Source organism: Empidonax traillii, unplaced genomic scaffold, assembly GCF_003031625.1.
Source record: "Empidonax traillii isolate 1590-97213 ecotype Southwest subspecies unplaced genomic scaffold, ASM303162v1 scaffold318:size782537, whole genome shotgun sequence".
Taxonomy (NCBI): Eukaryota; Metazoa; Chordata; class Aves; order Passeriformes; family Tyrannidae; genus Empidonax; species Empidonax traillii.
Window position 1 is genome coordinate 441,952 of NW_020955511.1, and position 22,723 is coordinate 464,674.

The window sequence follows — 22,723 nt, forward strand, 5'->3', positions numbered from 1 at the left end:
AGAAAAATTATGGTTTAGGGTTAAGGTATGTGAACATGCTGTTGTGGGTTAGCAAGTTTCATATATTTAACTTCTGGTAACTGTCCATTAGTGTGCTTTAGATTGTGAATTCAGAGGGATTTGACGCAGTTCTTTGACCAGCATGCATTTAGCCAGCCTCTGTATTCCCTTCTACAGTTTACAAGCCTCAAGCCCAGCACACATCTGCATTTAGTGCCTTTAGCAAAGAGATTTAAAGCCTCAAAAATGTCATTATGTACAAGAGGCATGCAGGGTGGATGAGATAAAATAATTGGTATCAACATTTCTCCATTGGTAACCAAAGGCCAACACAGCAGTTTAAACCCCAGAGCCCTCAGGCAGAACCCTAGAAAATGTTCTGTTATTAGCAATGCCTTTTGGTAGGTGAATAAATGAACTCCTGAATGGTCTTTTCTTGGTGTAACTGCTGTGAGTGTAAACATATGTTTACAAGGAGAGAAAGCAATAATATAAAAGCCATAATGATTGGAATTTTTTGTCATTTCTTCTTTTAAAATATTTCCACACACTGAATGCTACTTTCTTGCATGGTAAAGTGGATCACAGGAAATACATTATTGATCACTTTATTGTAAATTGTTTGTAGGTGAGAGGTATTTTATATTATTACTTGTGCAGAGTCCCACAGTCATGACATAAAAAGGCCAAATGGAAATTTTACTTGATGGAACACATGAGATACTTCCTCTTGGGGCCAATAGCGCAGCAGAAATGCCAAAAGGAGAGGTATTAGGTAGAAAAATCACAGCAGCTGCAGCCTACATTTCTGGAACTGGACAACGTGAATCAGGTAATTATTTGTCTTTATGTCCATGTGCAGTGTCAGCATTGTGGTGTTGAATGCAGGGGATGTGGCCTTTTCATGGATGGGTATTCATCTTTTTCCCTTATTCTTTCACAGACCTAGTGCAAGAGAAGAGCCAAGCCTGCAAAAGCAGGCACTGGAGACTTTCAGGTATGTGATGTCACACACCGGAATCACAAGACAGAATTCCCATCACCTTTAACATTGCACACTGTTATAAATAACTTTTCAATTATCTCTTCAACTTCTGCAAACATTTTACAATTCTCTCCTGTAAAAACAAAAAGAACAAAAGTGGAACAAGTGGACAAGGACAACTATGGGTTGTTATCCTCAGCTAATTCATTGTACACACTTTTGTATCATTAAAAGGACTGTGATACAGCAACTGGCAGATTATGACTTCTCTTAGCTTCAAGCAGATAGTGCCAGGAAACTGAACAGAGACATGATATACTGAGTCTAATTTATCATACTGTTTTTCTGCCTATGAAGCCTGAAACGGTGAAGTGTTTAGGTTGAAATACTGATCAAATTCACTGTTTCTAGAGGGTGGCTTTCAGGTTTTGTGGAACGCACTAAGAGTGAAAGAGCTGTTAAGCTGTCAGTAGTTGTTAAGCCGTTGGAATCCTGAAATCCTGGAGAAAAATCTGAAAACAAACCAACAACTTTTTCTGCACAAAAAACACAAGCACTTTCCTCCAGAAAATGTTGTTTGAAAAGCTAAAATGGAATCTTAATTTGGACAAACATTTTGCAGTTAAGAAGTCACTCAAGTGATCCGAAATGTAAAATATAGTTTTGAAAATTTTACTTTTTAAAAGGTTGAAATGGTCTAGTGCAGTGAATTTTAGGTGTGTTTTAAATTGCCATTCGTTTCCTCTATGTATATTTTTCCCAGAGTCCACAATTTATCCCCCTAACATATTCCAAAGAGAATCACTGCAGAGTTGCACATTTTTCATGGCTTTCTCTTTTTAAAAGAAGAGCAGAAATTAAAAATTTGCTTTTGTATATTCAAAAACGCCTTTGAAAACATATTTGTGCAAAGAAGGAAGTAACTTCAGAGTAATTTCAGACACGTCAGTTTTCTGCAGAAATCCATAAGCTGCTGAGAGGGGGTGAACTGGTGATGGGGTGTAGAAACACTACAAAATTACACTGGACCATCAAGTAGAACATGCAAGGCCTACTTGAAACCTGCTGAGGTCAATTAAAATCTTGATATTAATTTTCATAGGTCTCACATTAACCTCATCTTTATTTTTTGGAATTATATTATGATGGATTTATTTTATCCTCAGGCTTATGTGCTTCTGTCCTTGCAGTTATTATTAAGTGTTCTAATAATGCTTGTTTTAATGTGGTGTTCAAGTTCTGTTCCTCCCTGTGAGAAATAAATGTATAATAAAAAGAGAAATCTGGACATGGTTGCCTAAAGATGGTGTTCTCACATGCCAAATGTTCTAAAATGTCAGATTTTGTCTGATGGAAATGTTTAATATTTTGACTCTAAATTATTTAAATAAACATCCTTTATTAAATAAAAAGTGGTTAGTGTGATAGTCTGTAATCATTTACTTGAATTATCCATCCTTATAGATCTTTTTTCTGTTGTTCTGTCCACTGTTGCTGGTAATTTTGAAAAACGCTGGGTGTGTGCTTCTGGATGCCATACTGTTTTATGCTCTGTGTCTAAGAAAACTCTTAACTAGTCTTATCTGTGGCACATCATTACAATGCATTAGTTTATTTTTCCTATGCATAGATACAGTTTTAATATTACATAAAATGTGACTAGATTCCAACAGTGGTGCAGCTGTGTCTGTATAGTTACATGGTCCAAAAAACTCAGGAAAATAATTTTCTGTTTCCCGATGAATCTACAATGTAATAAAATGTATCAGTCTGAGGATAAGTTACAGGTATAGATTTTTTTGTACTATATCTGACAAGATATCTCTGAATCAAATGAATAAATTAAGACTGTTTTTAGTCCACCAATTCCATGTACGTCTATGTCTGCGGCTGATGAAAAGCAGTATGCCAAGAAGCAGGATTCGCACTGTGCCATCTCCCAGTTAATGCAGTCTGTATCCACTGAACACTAAAACAAAAATTACAATGAACTGATCACTCTCTTTCAAGCTCTGTCTATACAGATTGGTATTAACGTGGCAGGAAAATATGTGTGAAAGCACACTGTGGTACACAGCACTGTAAAACTTGGGGTGAAGAAAGGTATGTGAATTAAGCCCTAAGCAGGAGGGGAACCTTTGTATTAGCTTCTCTGGTTAGAATTCTTCCCATGAAAGTCAGGAATATGAACTGGTCAGCTGCCCTGGGGGCTAATTTAGACAAATTGGAATAGCTAATTCAAAATATTTGAAGTAATGTCACTGAGAATTGTCTGCTACTAGCATTGCAATATTGTTCTATACAATAATCATCTCTTTAATCAGATTACAAAAGAAAACATTGACTGCCTGTGTACCTGTGTCCAGAGGAGTTTTTGTAACCCGTTCTTATGTGCATCTTTTTCGTCATTCAGATTGTCATGTTATTTTGTAACCATGGAGAAGCAGCGAGGGATGCCTGTTGGTCGAATTTAGATTTCTCCGGCTGAGTGCAAACCAATTTTTGAGAAAAATGAGAAAACATTTCTTAATGTAAATTGTACTGTCACTCCCTTATATCATCAGTGCAAAATGGATTTCTTTCCAGATCATCTGAACTGTGTAATTAGCATATTGTTAAAGCATAGGTTTGGATGTGCAATATTGTATACATTTTTAGTGGCTAAAGATAAATGCAATTACAACAAAGGAACTAATAATTGGTCAAGTAATAAAAGTTACAATTATTGGATAAAACTGAGGTGTTTTCTAACAACTTTACTACCATTTTCTCTCAAAATTATTCTTTACAGATTTTTTTTTAATCTACCTCTGTTTTGAATAGGAATGATTGAAGGGAAATGTGAATAAACATTGCTCCTAAAATGTTATAACCCTTCTGAATGGGATGAGTTGTTTCTGGAAGAAGATAGGACTTCAAATCATTCATCAATTCCGGAAATATTATATGTGATTTTGGTGCTCCCCATTGGCTTAATGAAGAATATCTAGCATTATTTTCTTACTCATATCCTCCTACTGTTTTGGTTTACAAGGGAAGGGGCTAATTTGATGTAAATCATCTGGCAATCACAGTTTGCTTTACATTACTATTTTATGATGGTTTGTATGCTTTAAATTTCAGAATTATCCATATGCTACACTGCTCAATAGCATTTTAAAAATACAATATGGTTCTGAGTTTAATTCATTTATCTTGCCTGTGTATTTGGAGCATGTATAAAATGTAACTTCTCCATCATGTCATAAAAAGTTATTGCACTCTTAGGATCATGAATTCAAGAAACATGACATAATAGACTGGCAAATATGGCCTTGTGTCTTCTGATGATGATCCAAATCCACCCACTTATCTTGATCTGCCTATATTGTTAACAACATGGGATGTCACACAACAAATTTTTCATTTTAACTGTTCTTTATGTACAGTGCAGTGTGGAATTTACTTTTTATTACCTTTCGGAAGGAAGTATCATACCTCTCAGTGAAATAATGGTTTTGTCAGACACTGGTATCTTTATTGTGTAGTGCTTTTAAATTCTACGCTATTTATACCAAGCTCTCATGGTGTAGGACAGGTGAGATGTGATGCTTCTCTTTCTCCATGAGAATACTTAGAGCTTTATGGATACAGAAGTGTACTATTGATATGATAATTGTGAGGTCTGTGCTGCAGCTTTCAAACAGAATTATTTTGTTCTTCCAAGTACTCTATGAATGTACAAAATGTAAACAGCTACTGGAAACGACTGACAAACCAAAACCTTCTACTCACAGTCTTCATATTGATTTGCCTGCTTCTTCCTACCACAATTATACTCATTAAAATGAGTAGACATTGATTTGCTCTTAGAGGTTTTATTTCGTTTGTTCATGTCAAGAAGAAACAGCAGTAATTTTATTGCACTCACTGCCAGTGTATAGTTGTCAGGATTTGTCTAAATAGGTGATTTTGAAAAAAAGTCAAAGAATGACGCATGATTATAAAACTCTTGGGATCCAAGAACGAAAAAATAGTTTTTTGCCCTGAAATGGCACTGAAGAGTGGGCTGCCACTCAAATTGAAATAGTTTTAATTGATCTAAATATTTCTATCAAGATGACAATCAATTTAAAAAGGTGTTCTGTGTGTGCTTCGGTGGCAGGTAAGAGGGGAGTGAATGGTTTTCTGTCTTCTAGCTGTACTCAGCTGGAACAGCTGAACTCAGCATTTCAAAGGGTATCATTTGCTATTCTTTGAGTGTATCTAAGAGATAAACATGTAAACAAATATTTTCCCACCTACCTAAATTTGTTGATTATAACAATTTCAGGAGTAAAAATATGCCATGGTTGAATTTAGATAAATTCCAAATCAAATGAGAGCAAAGGCCTCAAACATGAAGCACTATATTTGAAAGCAGTCCTCCGTGTCTTTTTCTCTGGCTGTCTTTTAATATTATTCAGGGGGTACACGATCTGAGCTTTGTTTAACTATTCCAAAAAGGTGATGTGGAGTACGTATCAGAAGCATAATCAAAGCCCCCTTGCAAGCCTAATTGCCAGAGACAAAAAAAAAAAGATGCAGAATATTTGAAAAGGGCATTCCTTTCAGAATGCCAACATATGTTATTTTTTTGCTATGTATATTACAGTATCACCTGGAAGCTGTGGGTTTCTATTGACACAGATCCTTTTTCCTAGATACTATACTTTATAGATAAATAAAAATCTGTGTATATACATGCATCTATCTGTCTATCTATCTATCTATCTATCTATCTATCTATCTATCTATCTATCTATCTATCTATCCATCCATCTATCATCTCTATCTGTTTAACTGGTTTATATTTTTTACATGTATTGTCTATACATGCAAACACAGTTACAATCCACTCTCTGGATTGCTTGCTATTTAAAAAGATGGGTCAATAAAAGGTGAGAGAAAGGAAGTAGTATTACTTCCAGAGAGATTATATATGATATTGAAGGTCCCTTAGGAGGTAGGCTTAGATCTAATTTGCCAAGCCCAGGACTTTCAAAGATTATAACTAAAATGTTTGCTGCAAGACTGGCCATCTCTAAATGCCTATGCATGTTTTTTTGAGAGTTTCTTGGAACTGGTGTTGTGATATGCATGAGAAACAACTACATGGGAGCTTGCAAAGGTTGGAGGTACTTGTTTCTAGGAGTTTCTTCGGTACTAACTTTTGAATATCTGTCTCTCATTTAAGAAAGTAATTTCCAGTATTTTCTCTTGGTTGTCAAAAGGAGAAGACAGCATAAGCATATAGAAAGTACCTGAACATATTATGGCCATGTTTGGTGCAGTGGAAGACTTTGTAAGCTGTGTATGCTTATTTATAAATATATTCTCAGATATGTATAAGTTAAGATGTTACAACCCAGACATAAGTGAGCCTTCTTTTTTGCATGAAATTATCTTACTGATTTAAAGTTCTAACATATTTGTAACTGCTTACAAAATATGAAAAAATATAAAATGTGTATGGAGTTTAATATGAATTTAAATAATAATATGAATGTAAATATTCTTCTTCAAGTATTATTAATACTTTCACATCTATTCACTTTAAGTCAGTATGAGGTTAATAAACATGGACTTTCCTTCTATTTCATTATGATCTTATTGCTTCTGCTGTAACTTGAAATTTTCTAGTTTCATCTTAGGCTTGACTGGCAGACAATCTGTGATCAGTAGGGAGAAGACAGAAAGCTAGAAACCAGATGTGAGTAAGAAAGCATATTGAGCCTTTCTGGTCATGTTTTTCTGATGTTTGCTTCTGGACATTGTTGAAGGCAGTCGTTGGAGCCTGGATATGGCATGCTACTTGCCACTGAGGAGGAACACTGAGGCCATAGAAGGCAAGAGGGGGAGAAAAGTGGCAGATGAGCTGCACAAGGAAGCATTGTCCAGGGAACAGGAGCCAGCATAGAAAACTGGCTTTTATGCAGAGGTTTAAGGGGGCTGCATAGAAGTTCAAGCTTTTTCTAACGTTGGAAGGTTTGATTTTTGAAACCACTAACTGCAACATTCGTTATATAAAAGTAGGATTTGTTTGTCTAAATATTCTATTCCTTTTAAGCTAATGCATTTTGTATCTTGTTAATGTCACATGAAACCATATGGGGAATAACACTAGTAGAGTCAAACTGTCCTTCTCCAAGACTCATTGACAGCAAATTGTGTGTGCCTATCAGAGAGGAATTGATAACTTGAAAGTAATAGTCATAGCTAAAATAGAAATTTTCTCTTTGCATTGATACATGTGATTTTTTTTTTTAAATGGGGAGGAAGAGAGGAACAGATTTTTTCAGGGAGTTTTTATGTTATTATATTTAATTTTGTAAACTGCTGATTTTATTAGCAGGGGAGTAAACATTTCAACCCGCATTTTTTTCAGTATGGTAATTTCCTAGGTGCTTAACCATTTTAATTCTAGATACTAAATAATAGGCTATGCTTTTTATATTCTTATAGTAAGTCACAATTGCAGGATAATAAGGCATAATAAGAAGCTGTTCTAAAATGGCATTAGTATTTTTAAAACATCATAGTATAGGGGCAGTTTTCATGTTTCAAGGAGAAAATAATTCTGTAGCCCAGATATATTTTAAATTATAATTATTTTGATCACTGTTGATGCTGCTCGTTTAATGACTGTGCTTTGCCAGAGATACTTTCCTACTTCTGCTTCTTTCAGAAGCAATGATTGCAACTGTCAGAGAAACTTAGGGCTCCTGGTACTAGCACTGGCTTACTCTGAGGCGCTGGATTTCTTATTTAGGCTGAAATTTCCAGTAAGACCACAGAGTATGTGGACTTGTTCTCAGTCATTGCTTACGGGGGTAAGGTCTAAGCTGTGAAGAGTCACACGCAGGAGGTCATTCTACAGCAGAAAGACAGCCTACATGCTATTGCTACAGAATGTGTGCCAGTCGTGGCTCTCAGGCTCCCCAGTCACTGCATCTGTCCAAGCAGCAATGGTGTATTCAAAGCATGTACTTGGAAAAGGGAAGGTGGTAAGGCAAAACAATCTGGGATATGCCTTACACACATGATGCCCCTGTGATTTACTCATGAGAAGGTTACGATCATTCCTGTACAGAAGCCTGCCACAAGGCCAGTATTCTACTTAAGTCTTATGTAAGCCTCAGAGTAGGATTTAGGTAGTGCATAGGACTTGTGCTCAATCTCTGTTCAGGGCTTTATTTCACTCAAAGTTACAAGTCTGCCGTATAAGTGGCCATCACTCTATATCAGCTTCGAAGTCTTGGCTATGCTAAGATGTATCTGCTAGTGAAAGCAGGGTGATAGTCCAGCCTGAGGCACTGAAGGAATGAGTGAGGGTACTCTGGTCCATGTCCAAAACCAGCAGTCAGTTCCTGTCTGAGCCAGTTTTAAAAAGCTGTGTTGATCACTGCTGGTACGTGATCATAGAAGATGTAGATAAGCACATACTCATGAGTGCCAGAGCAGTGCAGAGCCATGTGCCTGTTATGCATGGCCATCCCCAGCAAGTATATAGAAATTATTAATTTGAATCTTGATATTGTACATTATAGTTATACTACATTTGTCTCTATTTATAATAATGTTATTTTTCATATAAATTGTATTTATAATGGATGTGACTATGTATTGCATGCATGCAGTGGAGCATGGCATTCAATCTCTCTTTGTCTCAATCTCCTTCTCACCTACCTAACCTCAACAGCAACTAGATCTTTTGGATTGTCGCACTAAATATTTATAAATTTGAGTATTTATTGAGAATTTTTTCTTTTTCTTGGTGGTCTCCTTCTTTCAGAGTTTTGTTGCAAACATTAAAAGGAAATAGGAAAATCATGTTAAAGCATCTGCTTCTTTTGCAAGACATTTGGACAGTTTGGCTTACATACTGTTAGCTAGAAATCAGCATCTAAGCGGTGGTGTCATAGCTCTGAGCATGCATATCTAATAGAAAGCAAATAACTTATCTGCTGTTACACAAATGAGAGATGAAAATAGATCCTTCTATCTCTAAGCATAAGTACTGTAAACTGAGGAGACACCACAGATACAGTCACAGATGATCTCACTGCTCTTGCTTTTAGAGTTAAAAAGAATAATTTTCAAAACATTTTTTTCGTGTAATATATTTCATTATGTCAATATTAATACAGCAGTCTTCATATTAAGTTAACTTTAGGAGCTTTTTGCATTCAATAACATCACAGGCTACATTGATATTTTTCACTTTTTCCAAGCAAAAAAGAAATGCTACAATATTGATAAACATGCAAATGTCTATTAAATATTTTATTTAAATATCACAGTTTTGCAAACAATATTGTAAAAGATAAAATGTCAACATCTTTCAGCTAAAAGGATTCCAAAAAGTCTTAGGGAAAGATTGGTGTAGATGATAGTGAAATGTTTCTTTTTCTCCCCTGCAGAATAGCATCTCTCTCAGAAATCTGAGTTGCATAAGCTGTATTTTCAATTATGCCCTCTTTCTATTGCATTATATACAATGATCCGTATACTTCTAACTGTATATGAGCTATATGAAGCAACAAAAAACCAGACAGGACTGAAATGTCTTTGCATGTATCGGGGGGAGAATCTGCACACAAAGGGACATTTATCAGGGGCTACTGTTCCTCTGCTGAGGAAGGGAGCATACCCAAGAGTCCAAAACCAGATGATGATCTTATCAAGTAAACTCTCTTCAGTAATATCATCAGCCTGCTCTTGCCAAGTCTGGCATTTCTGTATCCTGTGTATTTGTGATGGAGAGAGAGGGAGCAAAGCTGTGCAAGCTACATGTAGCTGGGATAAAGAACCTGCTCAACCCACTGGGCCTGTGCTGTGTTATAATATAATTGGGAATCATTTTTGCCAGTATGGAGTGTCCATGTGAGTTTAAATGGAGTTTACTGTATTTTTCTCACTGAGAGCTGCAGGGGGGCCTTTTCGGCCACACTGGCTGCCTTTGGGGATTTTTTTCTGTATTTTTGCAAATACTTCCACTCCAGGTTTATCTCAATACATACAGGGAGTAAAAAACCCTCTTGAGCTGTGTATCCCAAGGTGGAGATGGAAAATTATTGAGGAAAAAGAAATAATTTTTTTTGTCTTCTTGTATGAGAATAAGACTTTGAAAACAGAAGTGTAAGTTGTTCTTGTGGTGAGTAGCCCTGAAAATATTTCCTTTAATTTCATTGCAGGATCAAGATTTTGCCATGATGGCTGTGTTTATTTTGCCTCTGTCTGCAGACTAGATGATGATATAAATACAGTGTTTTTCATATTATATGTAACTTGACTGTGAAGCAAGTGAACAAACCTTCGGCATTGCTTAAGGTATCTTGAGTAAATATCCTTGTCCTTTTACTTCTGTCTCTTTAGGTTTTTTCTTTGAGCAGGTTTCTGTAAGTTCAACAAAGCAGTCCAAATAATGGAGAATCTACAGAGCTGTGTAAGAATCTGTTCTATCAAAAAGCCAATCAAACTGTAGCAGCAGTGTTCATTAGGTACTTCTTCCTTTCTGACTTTCAAGAAAAAACAGTACTTTTTGTAATAGTTCAGCTTAAGCCTTAAAAATAATTTTGATGACATACTTAATGAAAAATTATTATTTAATTTGTCATTTTCATTTCTTTAGTAGCTACTCAGTTTATGTACTCTTAACTTTTATTCAATTATTTGGCCTCCCTCCCAACTGTCCCTAGATGTAGAAGTTGCATTGTCATTTCAAATTGATGCAGAATATGTTCACCATCATAGGTCTATGATTTTCTAGTCTTGGATGTGATCCTGTGTTCCTACTAAATTCTGTAGATTACAGGAGTGTGAGGCACTATAAGAATGTAACTTTTTTCCCCTATGTATTCATTTTATATGAGCAACTTAGTACAAATAGAGGACATATTTGAATTTTTGAATTTGAAATGCCAGTGCACACACTTCTTTTGAAACTATGGTCTTCTGAAAATCATGCTTGTATTGCAAGACACAGTGTACCTTCACATCACTGAAGTTAGCTCTGCAGTTCAGTTGGAAATTTGGAGCTGCTTAAGTACATACACCCCAGGTCATATCAACCAGGCTGGAGTGCCATGTCAGTGTGATGGTCATGGCTGGAGCCTGGTGTAAACTGAATAACAAGTAATGACACTTTTTCTCAAAAAAGTTTGTGTCATACATGGTGATCTGGGTACTTAGAGAATGGGTTTGACCAAATGTCAGGGGAAATAACATTACTGGGTGCAGTGTAGACTCTCTTTAATTTTAGAGTTTAAGCCAGAATGCAGCTGTGCAAAGATGTATTAGAGTAAGTATGTTTTATTTTAGTGATTTAGCTTATGAATTAAATACTGTAACAACTCAAAGGCCTAGGCTAAAAAGGAATAATAGTGTTTGCATTCTGTTTCTAAATGTGAATTCATGTACTTCTTTCATGTTTCAGACTTGGATATTTGTATCATTTCTCTCATTCTGATCCTATTTTTATAGGCTCTGTCTTTGTGCCCTGATCAGACCCAACTTGGGTCTTCAAATGGTTCTTTCCCTAGGCTCCCCCTCTCTTGTCTTGTTTTCTAAATTTATTTCCTCCTCTCATACTTTTGTGGTCTTTTTCTCTCTGAAGATCTTTGCCTAACCTCTCCCTTTTCTCACTTTGACAATACTTTTTCCTTCCCTTTATTGCCCAATGTAGGACAGTGCTGTTGCAGATAAGGATAGCACCTTCACTCTCTGCCATTTGCAGTACTAGCAGCAGGTAGGAGAGATAAAGAAACTCTGCTTCTTACTTTCACAGCTCTAAAGAAAGGTTGGGAGCAGCAAGATTTTTTGTTACAGAAAACGGAGAAGCCTTTTCATTTGTCATCCTTACCTAGAGTGCATAGCTGCCCTGTGGGAGCATTGTCAAGATGGGGCAACATTAGGCAGCTTGGTTAGGAATGAATCAGCATGTGGCAGCTTCTGCTCATGGTGTTTGCTATCTAGACCTGCTTCTAAGCATAGGCAAAGGAGAGCGGTGGGTTAGAGCCATAAGTACCTGTGGGCTATCCTTGTGTCTGCTTCTGTCATGGCTAAGAGGTTTGGTTAACCTACTCCTTAAATGGGAGGAATACAGGGAGGATCAGGGTTAGGGGAAGGAGTTGCTAGTGGATGGCAAAAGCTTCAGAGAAAGAAAAAAAGCTGCTGCATTCAGAAGCCCTCCACTACCTCAGTGGCAGCAGACCCTCCCTCCAGGGTGACTCCACTCCAGAGCTTTTTTCTCAGCTTTCAGTCCTGAATCTGTTGAAGATGTCCCTGTTCAGTGCACGGAGGTTGGACTAGATGTCCTTTAAAGGTCCTTTCCAACCCAAACTATTCTATGATTCTGTGAATTGTCTGATGCGCAACATTCTTCCACAATAGCAGTAGCAAGCATCCAGTCAGTGCTGGAAGAGGATGCAGTATTCATTCATTCATTCATTCATTCATTCATTCATTCATTCATTCATTCATCATGAAATGCCATAGCATAGCATATTTTGAGTTACTACCTCAGACTCACAGTTACTTGTTTCAGGGTTTTGGACTACTGAATGAGTCCCGTGGAAAGGGAATGTTGCTGTTTTGCCACTTCCATTATGTTATCTTTTCCAGTGCAATTACCAGCTAATTCAAAGCTCTTTGTGTTAAGCTAATAGCTTCTCATTCACTGAAGTCAGCCACTCCTCTTTGTGCACTGTTCATATGCTTACCAGTCGCCCCGACCACTTACCTATGAAGAACGTTTATTTTTTTTCTGAGTAGTGGCTCATCATAGACAAATCATTAATGGAACATCAAAAAGATCTCATCTGTTAGAGTTGCATATGGGTAAGATCACAATTACCAAAAGCCTCTTTTTTCCCCCTATGCTTATCCGTACAATAAATGTAGTTGTCAGCAGGATAAGTTCACACATCGGATAAGGTCACAATTTCATTTAGTGACAACTTCCAACAGCGTGAACTTACAAGGTTCGATTTATTAAAGAGTCAGAAAGGATAAGATCACTGCATGGCCAGCCTGATTTATCAGGGTTTGACTGGAGTACTTGAATAGAGAATGTCGTATTTCAAGTTTATGTTCAAAATTGTAGTTTAGTATGTGTTATGTCTCAGAGACTTGAAAATTGAGGGAGGAGAATTTAGAGAAAGTATCTCAATAATGAAGTTTATGTCTGCAAAGCAAGTGTATGAGCACTGAATATTGGAACCACCTTGTTAAGAATCATAGAAGTGGAAATGGGATAGTTCTCTGCTATCAGTGAACTGCTGTGTGCAAATGTGTATGTATTTGTTCGTTATAATGGAGGCAATCACCGGGCAAATATTAATTGCAGATTCTTCCTGTGCTTACAGGATGGCAGGCAGATCTTGGGCTGGATGGTGCATAAGAACTTCTAAGAGTGTTTTTAACTTGCTCAGTGGCTTCAGAGCAGTCCTTGTTTGAAACCACAACATATACGATTTCTGTGCCATGCAAAAATACTCATTAGAGAGCCAGGTGGCTGTGGACTTGAAATATGCAAAGAAGGAGCCATTTGCTAGTGGAAATTGGTAGAGCCCCATGATGTCAAATAACCAGTCTCTAATTATAACAGAGGAAGAGCTTACTCATTGTTTTTAACTGACTCCACTTAGAAAGCTGTTCCTGATTTAAAAAAAAAAAAAACAAATACAAACCAAAACAACAACAACAAAACAAACCCTACTGCCAAAGCTATCAGCGCCTTTCTTAGAAATGTTAGACGTGTATAAATCTGGATACAGCTCTTTCTGAATGAAGTTGTTCTATTTTTCTCCCACAAAACACTATTCATTATTCACCTTCAGATATACACTCCTTTTTTTCTTACTCCAGAATGTGGGTAGATGGATCAAAGCCAGTGTTATTTTGTTCCAGAAATATTATGTATAGTTTAATTCTTCTGGTATTCAAACTACTGTCAAATCATGTTAAGGTCCAAAAGCTGGTTTTGAGTTCCTGTATGTACTATATGTTTTGTGGAGGATTTTTTAAAAATTATCCTGATTATGATGTAAAACAATACAAAGCTAAACTGACTTCTCTACTTTCTGTTTTATGAAAGCCCTATGTGGCATCCCTGAAACAATAGTATATGTATGAAAAGAATCGTAAATTGAGTCCTTTCATTCTGTTTTTCCATCCACCAAGGTGGCCTAATATCTTAAAAGCCATGGGATGTTTTGTAGCTGTACTAGTGAGTCATGACTTGAGGCTTCTTTTACTGTGCAGCTATCATAAGTCTTTGAGTAATCACAGACTTTAAAAGTATGCTACATCAACAAGATAAGAGAAACAGCCCACAGCACTAACAGCATTATCTTTTACCAAAATTGATTAGCCCATACAATGTGTCTCAAATATTTTGTATAAACTTACTCAGCATGCTGGAAATAAGTGTGTTCCTGAAGAACAAGCTGGAAAAAAAATGCTTTGTCTATAGCCAGGAAAGGACAAGTAAATATCACTAAATAGAATGTCTTTTTAACTAATTATTTTACCTAACTTGCAAAAACTGAAAGCAGAGCATCACTTCCTCTCTACTAATATTTCTTAGTGCTGCTTCTGTTATACTTCTTGCTGTCCTTTTTAATCAGAGAGCTGACAAGTCTAGGATGAAAACAGTAAAATAAAACTGCTTTTCTACTTTGCCATGGGAATGATGAGTATATCACATATTTTTTCCAGGGGTGTGAATGAATTCTATTATAATTTGCTCTTACATGAAGGAACATTATGTTTGGTACTGAGGTGGTGTGTTGCAATTGCTGACTACTAGAAACACCTAATAGTGTTTGGCACAGAATCTTCTGCTTCCTTTTGGCTGGAGCGTGGATTAAAGGAAGCTGCAACGGTTTTTCATCCTTTCTTTCCTTTTCCTGCCCACAAGTTAGAATCTCCATGGACAAGCATATGTAAAGAGTCAGTACCAGCTGAGTCTTTACACTTCTTACTGCAAGTGGTGATACAGCAATGAAGCCTCAGATCCTCTTCCTTCTCCTGATGTAATCTCTTAAGATCCTGAGCAGTTGTGCAGGGATGGTAGCTGCAGAGAGCACTTCAGACTTGCATCTGAACTTCTGAGGCTGAAGGGGAAAATCTTGTTTTGCTAACACATTTTTCAAACCCTTTCAATTAACAGTCACAGGGTGAGATTCTCTTTTCTTCCAGCAAATGCCCTTGAAGTCACACATTGCTTGATACCACAGGTATGGCACTTAAACCACTTAATCCTTGTGAGAAGTCAGTGGTGAGTAGGGGACAGCCCCAATTACATCAGTGGGAGACTGCCCCCCTCTGTGCCACAGTTTTGATACCATTCACCAAGTAGGAAATTTCAGAGGAGAAAAATGTTGTAAATGAATGCAGAAAAGTTGCAGGCTGTGTTATTTTTTAACTCTAAAGAAAAAAAGATGTTCAGTGGGAGGAAAAAAAAAAAACCTTTGCCAAAGATCAAATATAATTGCTGAACCTTGTACAAGCATAGCCAACTTGCCTGGTTTTGCCAAAACATGAGAGCAGATTATTCTTCCAAATGCTGACATTCATCCATAGCATTAAAATGGCTGCTGGTCATGGTGACAAGAGAGAAATGCCTTTTGGGGGAACTGTTGTTACCATGTCTGTAATCTACTACTCTGTCATAGTGTTCTAAGTGGATGGGAAAACACAAGTTTCAGTACAATTCAGCATGATGTGGTGCAGTGGCTAAACCACAGCGTTGTCAACGCTGAGATCTGGGTTCGATTCCCGGTCAGGGACACTCCCCGGGCAGATGGAGCTCGTTAGCCCTGTAAGGCAATCCATCTACGTCCTGAGGACCTCGCTGCCACTGTCCAAGCATGCTTGGCCCCGGCAGATGAACCTCAGGATTAAAGGGTGAGCTCAGTTCCGCGCACACTGTGTCTCACCTAAAAAATCCAATGCGCAGGCTGGAAGGTGGAAAGACCTTCCCCGGTTCTTCGTTCGCGAAGAGACTGGCCATTATTTATCCCATCTGTAGTACATTCAAAGTATTCATATATATTGAAATGTATTGCCCAAACTACTGCTTGGAACTGTAAAAAAAGAGAATGAAAGAGAGAAAGAATCCATATTAGCTTATTTAATTATCAACTGAAGGGAAATATTACATGCTTGGGAAAAAAATCTTGTTTTTTGATCTTGTTTTTGTCTCAAACTTGAACTATTTATTAGGTATAAGATTCATATTATTAATCTTATTTAAAATATAATGTGTAATGATGTGTACCTTAAAACTTCGGTAGGTTTTTGGATATCACTGGATGATCTGCCCTAAGTTTGTCGTTCTTAATCCATTAAAAGACAGACCTGCTTGTAAATCCACAGGTACAGATAAGGAGTCACTGTTTGACTGTGTCTGAACTCTTTTCAAATGAGAAATGTCAGTGGCAGAAAGGGAGGCTGAATTATTTTTTAAAAGGGTTTTCAAAGATTCTCATGATTCCTCTGGTATCAGTTAAATGTGACATGTCCATAGACATGGCTGTTTTTTAGTGTGTGAAAGCAAGCAAATGCTGCAGTTTTCATCTCTATGAAGAGAGAAAATGCTGCAGTATGGCTAAGTGATAAACACGTTACCTTGGAATTTCTCTCTTCCATAATTAACATATAAAGAGTTTTTTTTAAGTTAATATAGTTTTTAACAATGTGACTGTGAGAAGGAAAAAATGCATTTATGCGTTTTTGTTTTTGGTTTTTTTTTTTTTTTGTTTGGATGCATATATATCATGTGTAAATTAGATATAATTAATCCATAAGCTTTCCTGCTCACATACTGCCTTTTAAAATGTCATAGCACTGTCATGATGCGGACTCACCCACATACATAGAAGCTTTTGTAAACCAATACAGCTCTATTTCCTAGATTTGTTCCAGTTTGCAGGAAGGATCTGATGCACAATTTTACGTCGAGTAGTTTTGTAATCTGCAACACTCAGAGGTGAAATTTAGATTTCTGTGCTTGAAAGTTGAAGCTGAAGCCAAGTCATCTCTTTGGAAAACCGTCAAGATTAACCCCTGTGGACAAGGAAAAGCTTTGCAGCCTAACTGTATGTAAATCCAGGCATCTATGGGAATGGTTAGCTTGGGGAAGTCTGTGAAGGCTGCCTGTGAGCCAGGAGTTACTCACTTCCTGCGGACCAAGGTTCATTTCACAACAACCACCAGTTTTAAATCTGTGACGAGTTGACTCCTTACACAGTTGGACTTTACTCTGTTTGTGGAAAACCACCATCCTGATTTGGGGTAGAGTTTTTGAGACGTGATGATGCAAAAGACAGGAAACACTGTTTCATCTGTTTGGTATGGAAAGAGAGGAAGGGGCTTTAGCAGTCGTGGAAAATATGTCCTAAGAAATCATGGGTACAGCAGAATCACGGTGAGCTCTGCTGTTCATTAGAACAACAGATTTTTTGCCTACCTTCAGGAAGGGCAAAGCTTGGAAGTGCAAGAACATGGAAAAATGCAGTTAAACATCTAACAAGAAAAGCACAGATAAGGCTCTCCTTGTTCCGTTCTATCCCTCTGAAAGTCTGAAACCAGAATTTATTATAACCGTTTTAGAAAATAATTAGAAATTATGTATATAAATATAACTGTTGCTATATTTTTTATTGAAACACTTGTTCATAGAAAAATAAGCTTAGTGAAGAGACTGCTTTCAAAGAAGGGTTGTCCAGACTATTTTTTCGATCTTGAAATGAAGTGAAAAAAATATGGGGGAAAAAGGTGGTGACTGAATTTTATTTTTCCCTCCATGAGAATGATCAATTGCGTATTATTCTTTCTCTTTACTGGAAAATACAGAAAAGTTAAGGTGAGCTAAAGAAACAAATTCACTTTTAAGTGTTAATTTTTAAGATCTTATTTTCAGAAATAAAATTTGTTTTTAAAGATAAAAAATCAAGGTAGTATACACTAAAAATCATTATACAACCTCCCTATTGCTTTTACATATTTTGTGTTGTAACTTTAAGCTAACAATTAAAAGTATTTTTGATCTAATTCTGAAATGTTACTTCCTGTCAAACCTCACTCAGTTGAAATTCCTGTTTGTAATTGTAGTAAATGTTTTTAATAGTATCTCAGAGATATTGTGGATTTATATCGCTATATGGTGTGTCTCTCAAATTTTTAGTAGCTGCATGCTTCAAAATGTGATCTCATGCAGCAAAATGCATCAGCAAGGTTAATACACCAGGTGTGGCTGCTACTGCACTCCCTCCTTTCAGCTATCATCTCCCCCCCTCCTCAGCACTTCTTAAGAACTTTTATGAAATGGCTATTCTGAAAAAAATTGTTTTCAGACTCTAATGTGTGTGAAAAGATGCAAGAAAGGAACGTGATTTTCTAAACCGAATTTGAATAGAATTATAAGGGAAAAAGGTTTGTTTTTCTCTTGCAGGATGACAAGATCAGTTGTTTTTCAGACAAGCATAATTAATTCTCATTATATTGGTCCTCAGAACATTGTGCGTCTAAAACCAACACAAAGGCAGAGGTGGTTGTTGTCAAGGCATGAGTGAAAGTACTCTCAACACTGCTTGTTTTCTTTGTTTGCAGGAGAGTTGGAGGTGGTCCAGAAAGACGGGGAGCGAAAGATTCAGAGCCGGCAGCAGCTTCCGGTTGGAACAACGTGGGGGCCTTTTGCTGGCAAGATGGATCTGAATAATAACACCTTGGTATGTAGATGCTCTGAGACAGTTCGCTTTGTTATATTGTGTGTTGTTCTTTAGGGAATAGCCTGAATTGCTACTCAGGCGGAGCATTTGAAAACAGGCATTGTTAGCTTTAATGGACAGTGGTATTTGGCTCTTTTCCAATTAGTTCATCTATGGCAACCATCCATGTGAAGTTATTTGGAGCACAGGTTAATAGTATTTAACTTGTTATTTTACAGGAGGGAAATGTCACTTCCTTGTTTGCTGAACCAAGCTGTTGTGTTTCAGTAGTAATATCTGATTTTTTTAGTGGATTTTAATTTTTTATAGCATTAATTGTTGAATACCTGGTTTATACTAACAAATTACATAAAAATAAATTACTACTTTATTTTAAGATAAAATTAATTAAATTTACCGTACTGTTAATGTAACTAAATATAGAAAAATCTTCCATCAAATTAACATTTTTTGAAAGGCATCAAAAGACACCTGTCATATTCTGTATTTGTCTTGTCTTTTCTTCTGATTGCAGAAAGTATGTGAACCATATTACTTAAAAGTAATGCTTTCCTGGCCTCAGTTCAGTGCAAAGAAAATCATATCATTCCTAGGTCTTCATTTCTTCTTTGTTTGTATTGGTTTTAAGTCTGAGGTTCAAAATTATTTGTGTATAGTTCAGATTAATTTTCTGAGAATATCAGGAAGGAAGCAACTAATATCTCTAGGAGAAGGATTTAAACAATCTTGGAGCATGCATTGCATTGCCCTGTGGGATACTTCTGAAGAACCATTATCTACAGCTTGATCACTGTTTGCTCTTACAGACTTTGCATTGAATGTATTTAGCATAATGACCTGTGGAACTGTTTTCACAGAAGGGGATTACATATATTTGGGGTACATAAATCGGTGCTGTAAATGGAGAAGCTGAGCTTCCCAGCATTCACCAACACTAGGTATTGTCCTGCCCTTGGAGGACCTGAAGAGAGTGAGGGACACTGAGTTGCTCATGAATCATCTGGGACAGTGTAAGAAAGGGGTTATATGGACATGGGAGAAAAGTGGGGAAACTGATAGTCTTTAGCTCCTCTATGTAGAACCTATGCCTGAATATTAGAGTTCTCTTTCTAAGGGCTTGCTGAATAGGATATGTGCTACTTTCTGTAAATGTGCATATTAAAATTTGAGTGAAACATTAATCCAAGTACATAGTAGCCATTTAAAATCTTAATATTTTGCACTCTTTAGCATAATTTCTTGATCAAAAGGTGCTAAGAAATGTTACAGAAAGTGGGATGGAAACTTTGTCTAAGTTTCCTAGAGTTCAGTATTCCCAACCCAGATCAGATTTCCCATTCAGGCACCTGAATAAAGAACAGATTTTCAAAAGTACTGCACAGTCAAAATGCCTTATTGTTAGAAAGGAGAAACTGGAAGATTTGAATACTTGTGTCCATTTTCTCCATCCATTTAATTTTTATTTCTGATAAACACCTGTAATTCAAATAATTTTCTAAACTCCTCTATTACTACTTTCATCAACTTTCATGTAACCAAAACCTTAGTCCTGTTGTAGTTTAAAGTCAGTGCACAATCCATACCTTAGGAGAATTGCTAGTTTGATGTGGTCCCTATTTCCCTGTCCGCTTGTACCACTTCCTCAGGTATTTACGATATGAAGATAATGTTTAAGTATATGAGATGACATTGATAGACTCTTTACTACAAAATTAATCATTATCAGATATTCTTAGGATTAATTTACAACGTCAGCTGTCAAACATGTTTCACTTTTGTTGTTTGATGGAGACATGAAGCAACTACAACACTTACAGGAAGAGCTTGCTTCCCCTTTGGTAGCACAGGCATATATTAAGGTCTGTTATTACTTTGTAAATTTGTCACTTTTACCGTATCAAAAACATTTCGCTAAGATATTTGGGTCTTAACAAACTGGTAATAAGGCAGTGAACAGAACTGACAATTTGGTGATTGTAATGGGATGGAATAGCTTTCTCAGAGTAGTTCAGAGAGATGTGGGATGAAAATCTTAAGGACTTTTTTCCTCTAAACTTTCTTTAAGCTGGAAGGATAATTTGTTTCTTATCAAATTAAAACCCATAAACTCTATTTTTGCTAACACTTGAAAGATTTTACTTTTACCTACAAACATAAATACATTTGGAAATCTGAAAAGGTTCCTGTAACAGGAGTTTCATCCTCAGAAATATTGTTTTGTCCTCTGAGCCAATCCATCCTTTGAAAAAGCCAAAACTGAACAGGATATCATTGTGAGCAATCTGATTTAACTTCGAAGTTGGATCTGACTTTGAAGTTTGCCCTGCTTTGAGCGGGAGTTTGGACTGGATGACCTCCAGAGGTCCCTTCCAACCTGAATTATTCTGTGATTCTAAGTATTGTTTCTTTTTCTCAAATATCAGATGTTTCCTGTAATCCTACATTTGTTACTTTAGAATGCTGTGTGAAGAAATGTAAACCTTTTGATCAACTTCAATGTACTGTTAAAGCAACAAAATCTCAGCACCAGCTTCTACATATTTTTGGTTGTATCTTTTTTTTTCCTTGAAATGATTAAGATTTATTTTTTTTTTTTATATTTGATTACTTATCTCCCTATTGTACATGTTCTCTGTTGTTCATAAGGGGAGTTGCAATTCTTTACATAGATTATTTATATATGTTTTGGAAAGCTCATTTGGGTAAACCCTCTCGTCCCTAAAATTCAATCAAGCTTTCATGAGCAGCTGACAGCAGGTTTAGTTCTTTTCTGAATGAGAACTTCAAATATTTCACTGCTGTAAACATCAAATAATTTTTGGAAAAGAGCTCTAATGTGGATTTTCGGTATAGAGAGAAAAGAAAAGAAAAATTCAGGGACCCTCAGGCGAGTAAATACCATAATTTTTCAGCTGCGGTCTTTATTGGGAAATATGTTTGTGGCTGACTACAAGTACCTTACCTGGCTTTACTATTTGGTGTTAACAATGTGATGCTGCCCCACAGGATTCATTACCTAACTAACAGTTACAGCTTACTTACTACCCTTGCACTCTGCACTGAATACAGCCTGTACATGCAATGTTCTGTCGAAGTATTTCTTGTTTCAAGCAATGCTGTGTTGCTGAATGCAGTCTTACTGCTGTTGGCTCAGGAGACAGAGCAAGTTAATTAATTCAGCCCGGTATTTAATTGAGTCACTGTGCCAGATGTCAATTACTTTTTAGATCTTTCAAGTTTCTATCTTGAAGTACATTAGCAGTATACATCTCAGAGTACTGGAAGGTTGGGTTCCTCGAACAAAAATTATTTAAATGCTGTTCACAATGGTAAAAGGAATAGCAGTATTTGACTTCAGTTCCAGCACTGTCAGGAGATATGGTAGTGCAAGCCTCATATTAGGACTGAAGAATACTCAGATTCTAATAGTAGACTTGAAATAGCTCAGTGACTATTAAAGTTCCTAATTTTTCTCATCCAGGAGTTTAGCCAGTACTCATGAATTACACATAATTACGTTATGTAATAGTGTATGCCATGCATTACTGTTACTGTTGATGAAACAATTTGTATGCAACCACCAGAAATCTTAAGAATGTTGGTTTTAACAAATGAGTCTCAGATCTTGAAACTTCTCTAGGCATTTAATTTTTATTTTATTTTATTTCAATCTGACCTTAAGAACTTCTTAGATCATTACTAAATATTTATAGATATCTATTTAGATACTTTTATTAAATTTCATAGAATCATAGAATCATAGAATAGATTGGGTTGGAAAAGACCTCCAAGATCATCAAGTCCAACCCCTGATCCAACTCCAATTACTATATCATGGCACTAAGGGCCACATCCAATCTCTGCTTAAAAACCTCCAGGGATGGTGAATCCACCACCTCTCTGGGTAGGCCGTTCCAATGCCTGATTACCCTCTCTGTAAAGAATTTCTTCCTAACATCTAACCTAAACCTCCCCTGGCAGA

At 36.6% G+C, this 22,723-nt stretch overlaps 1 protein-coding gene across 3 annotated transcripts in view; it reads left to right on the forward strand.

The window, feature by feature from the left end:
* ZFPM2 (zinc finger protein, FOG family member 2) overlaps positions 1-22,723 on the forward strand; it is a 310,759-nt gene that overhangs the window by 131,071 nt on the left and 156,965 nt on the right. For all 3 annotated transcript variants that reach the window (XM_027891295.1, XM_027891297.1, XM_027891296.1), the window contains one exon: positions 18,623-18,741. In XM_027891295.1, the coding sequence (XP_027747096.1) occupies positions 18,623-18,741 (119 nt within the window). The remainder of the gene's footprint in view (positions 1-18,622; positions 18,742-22,723) is intronic.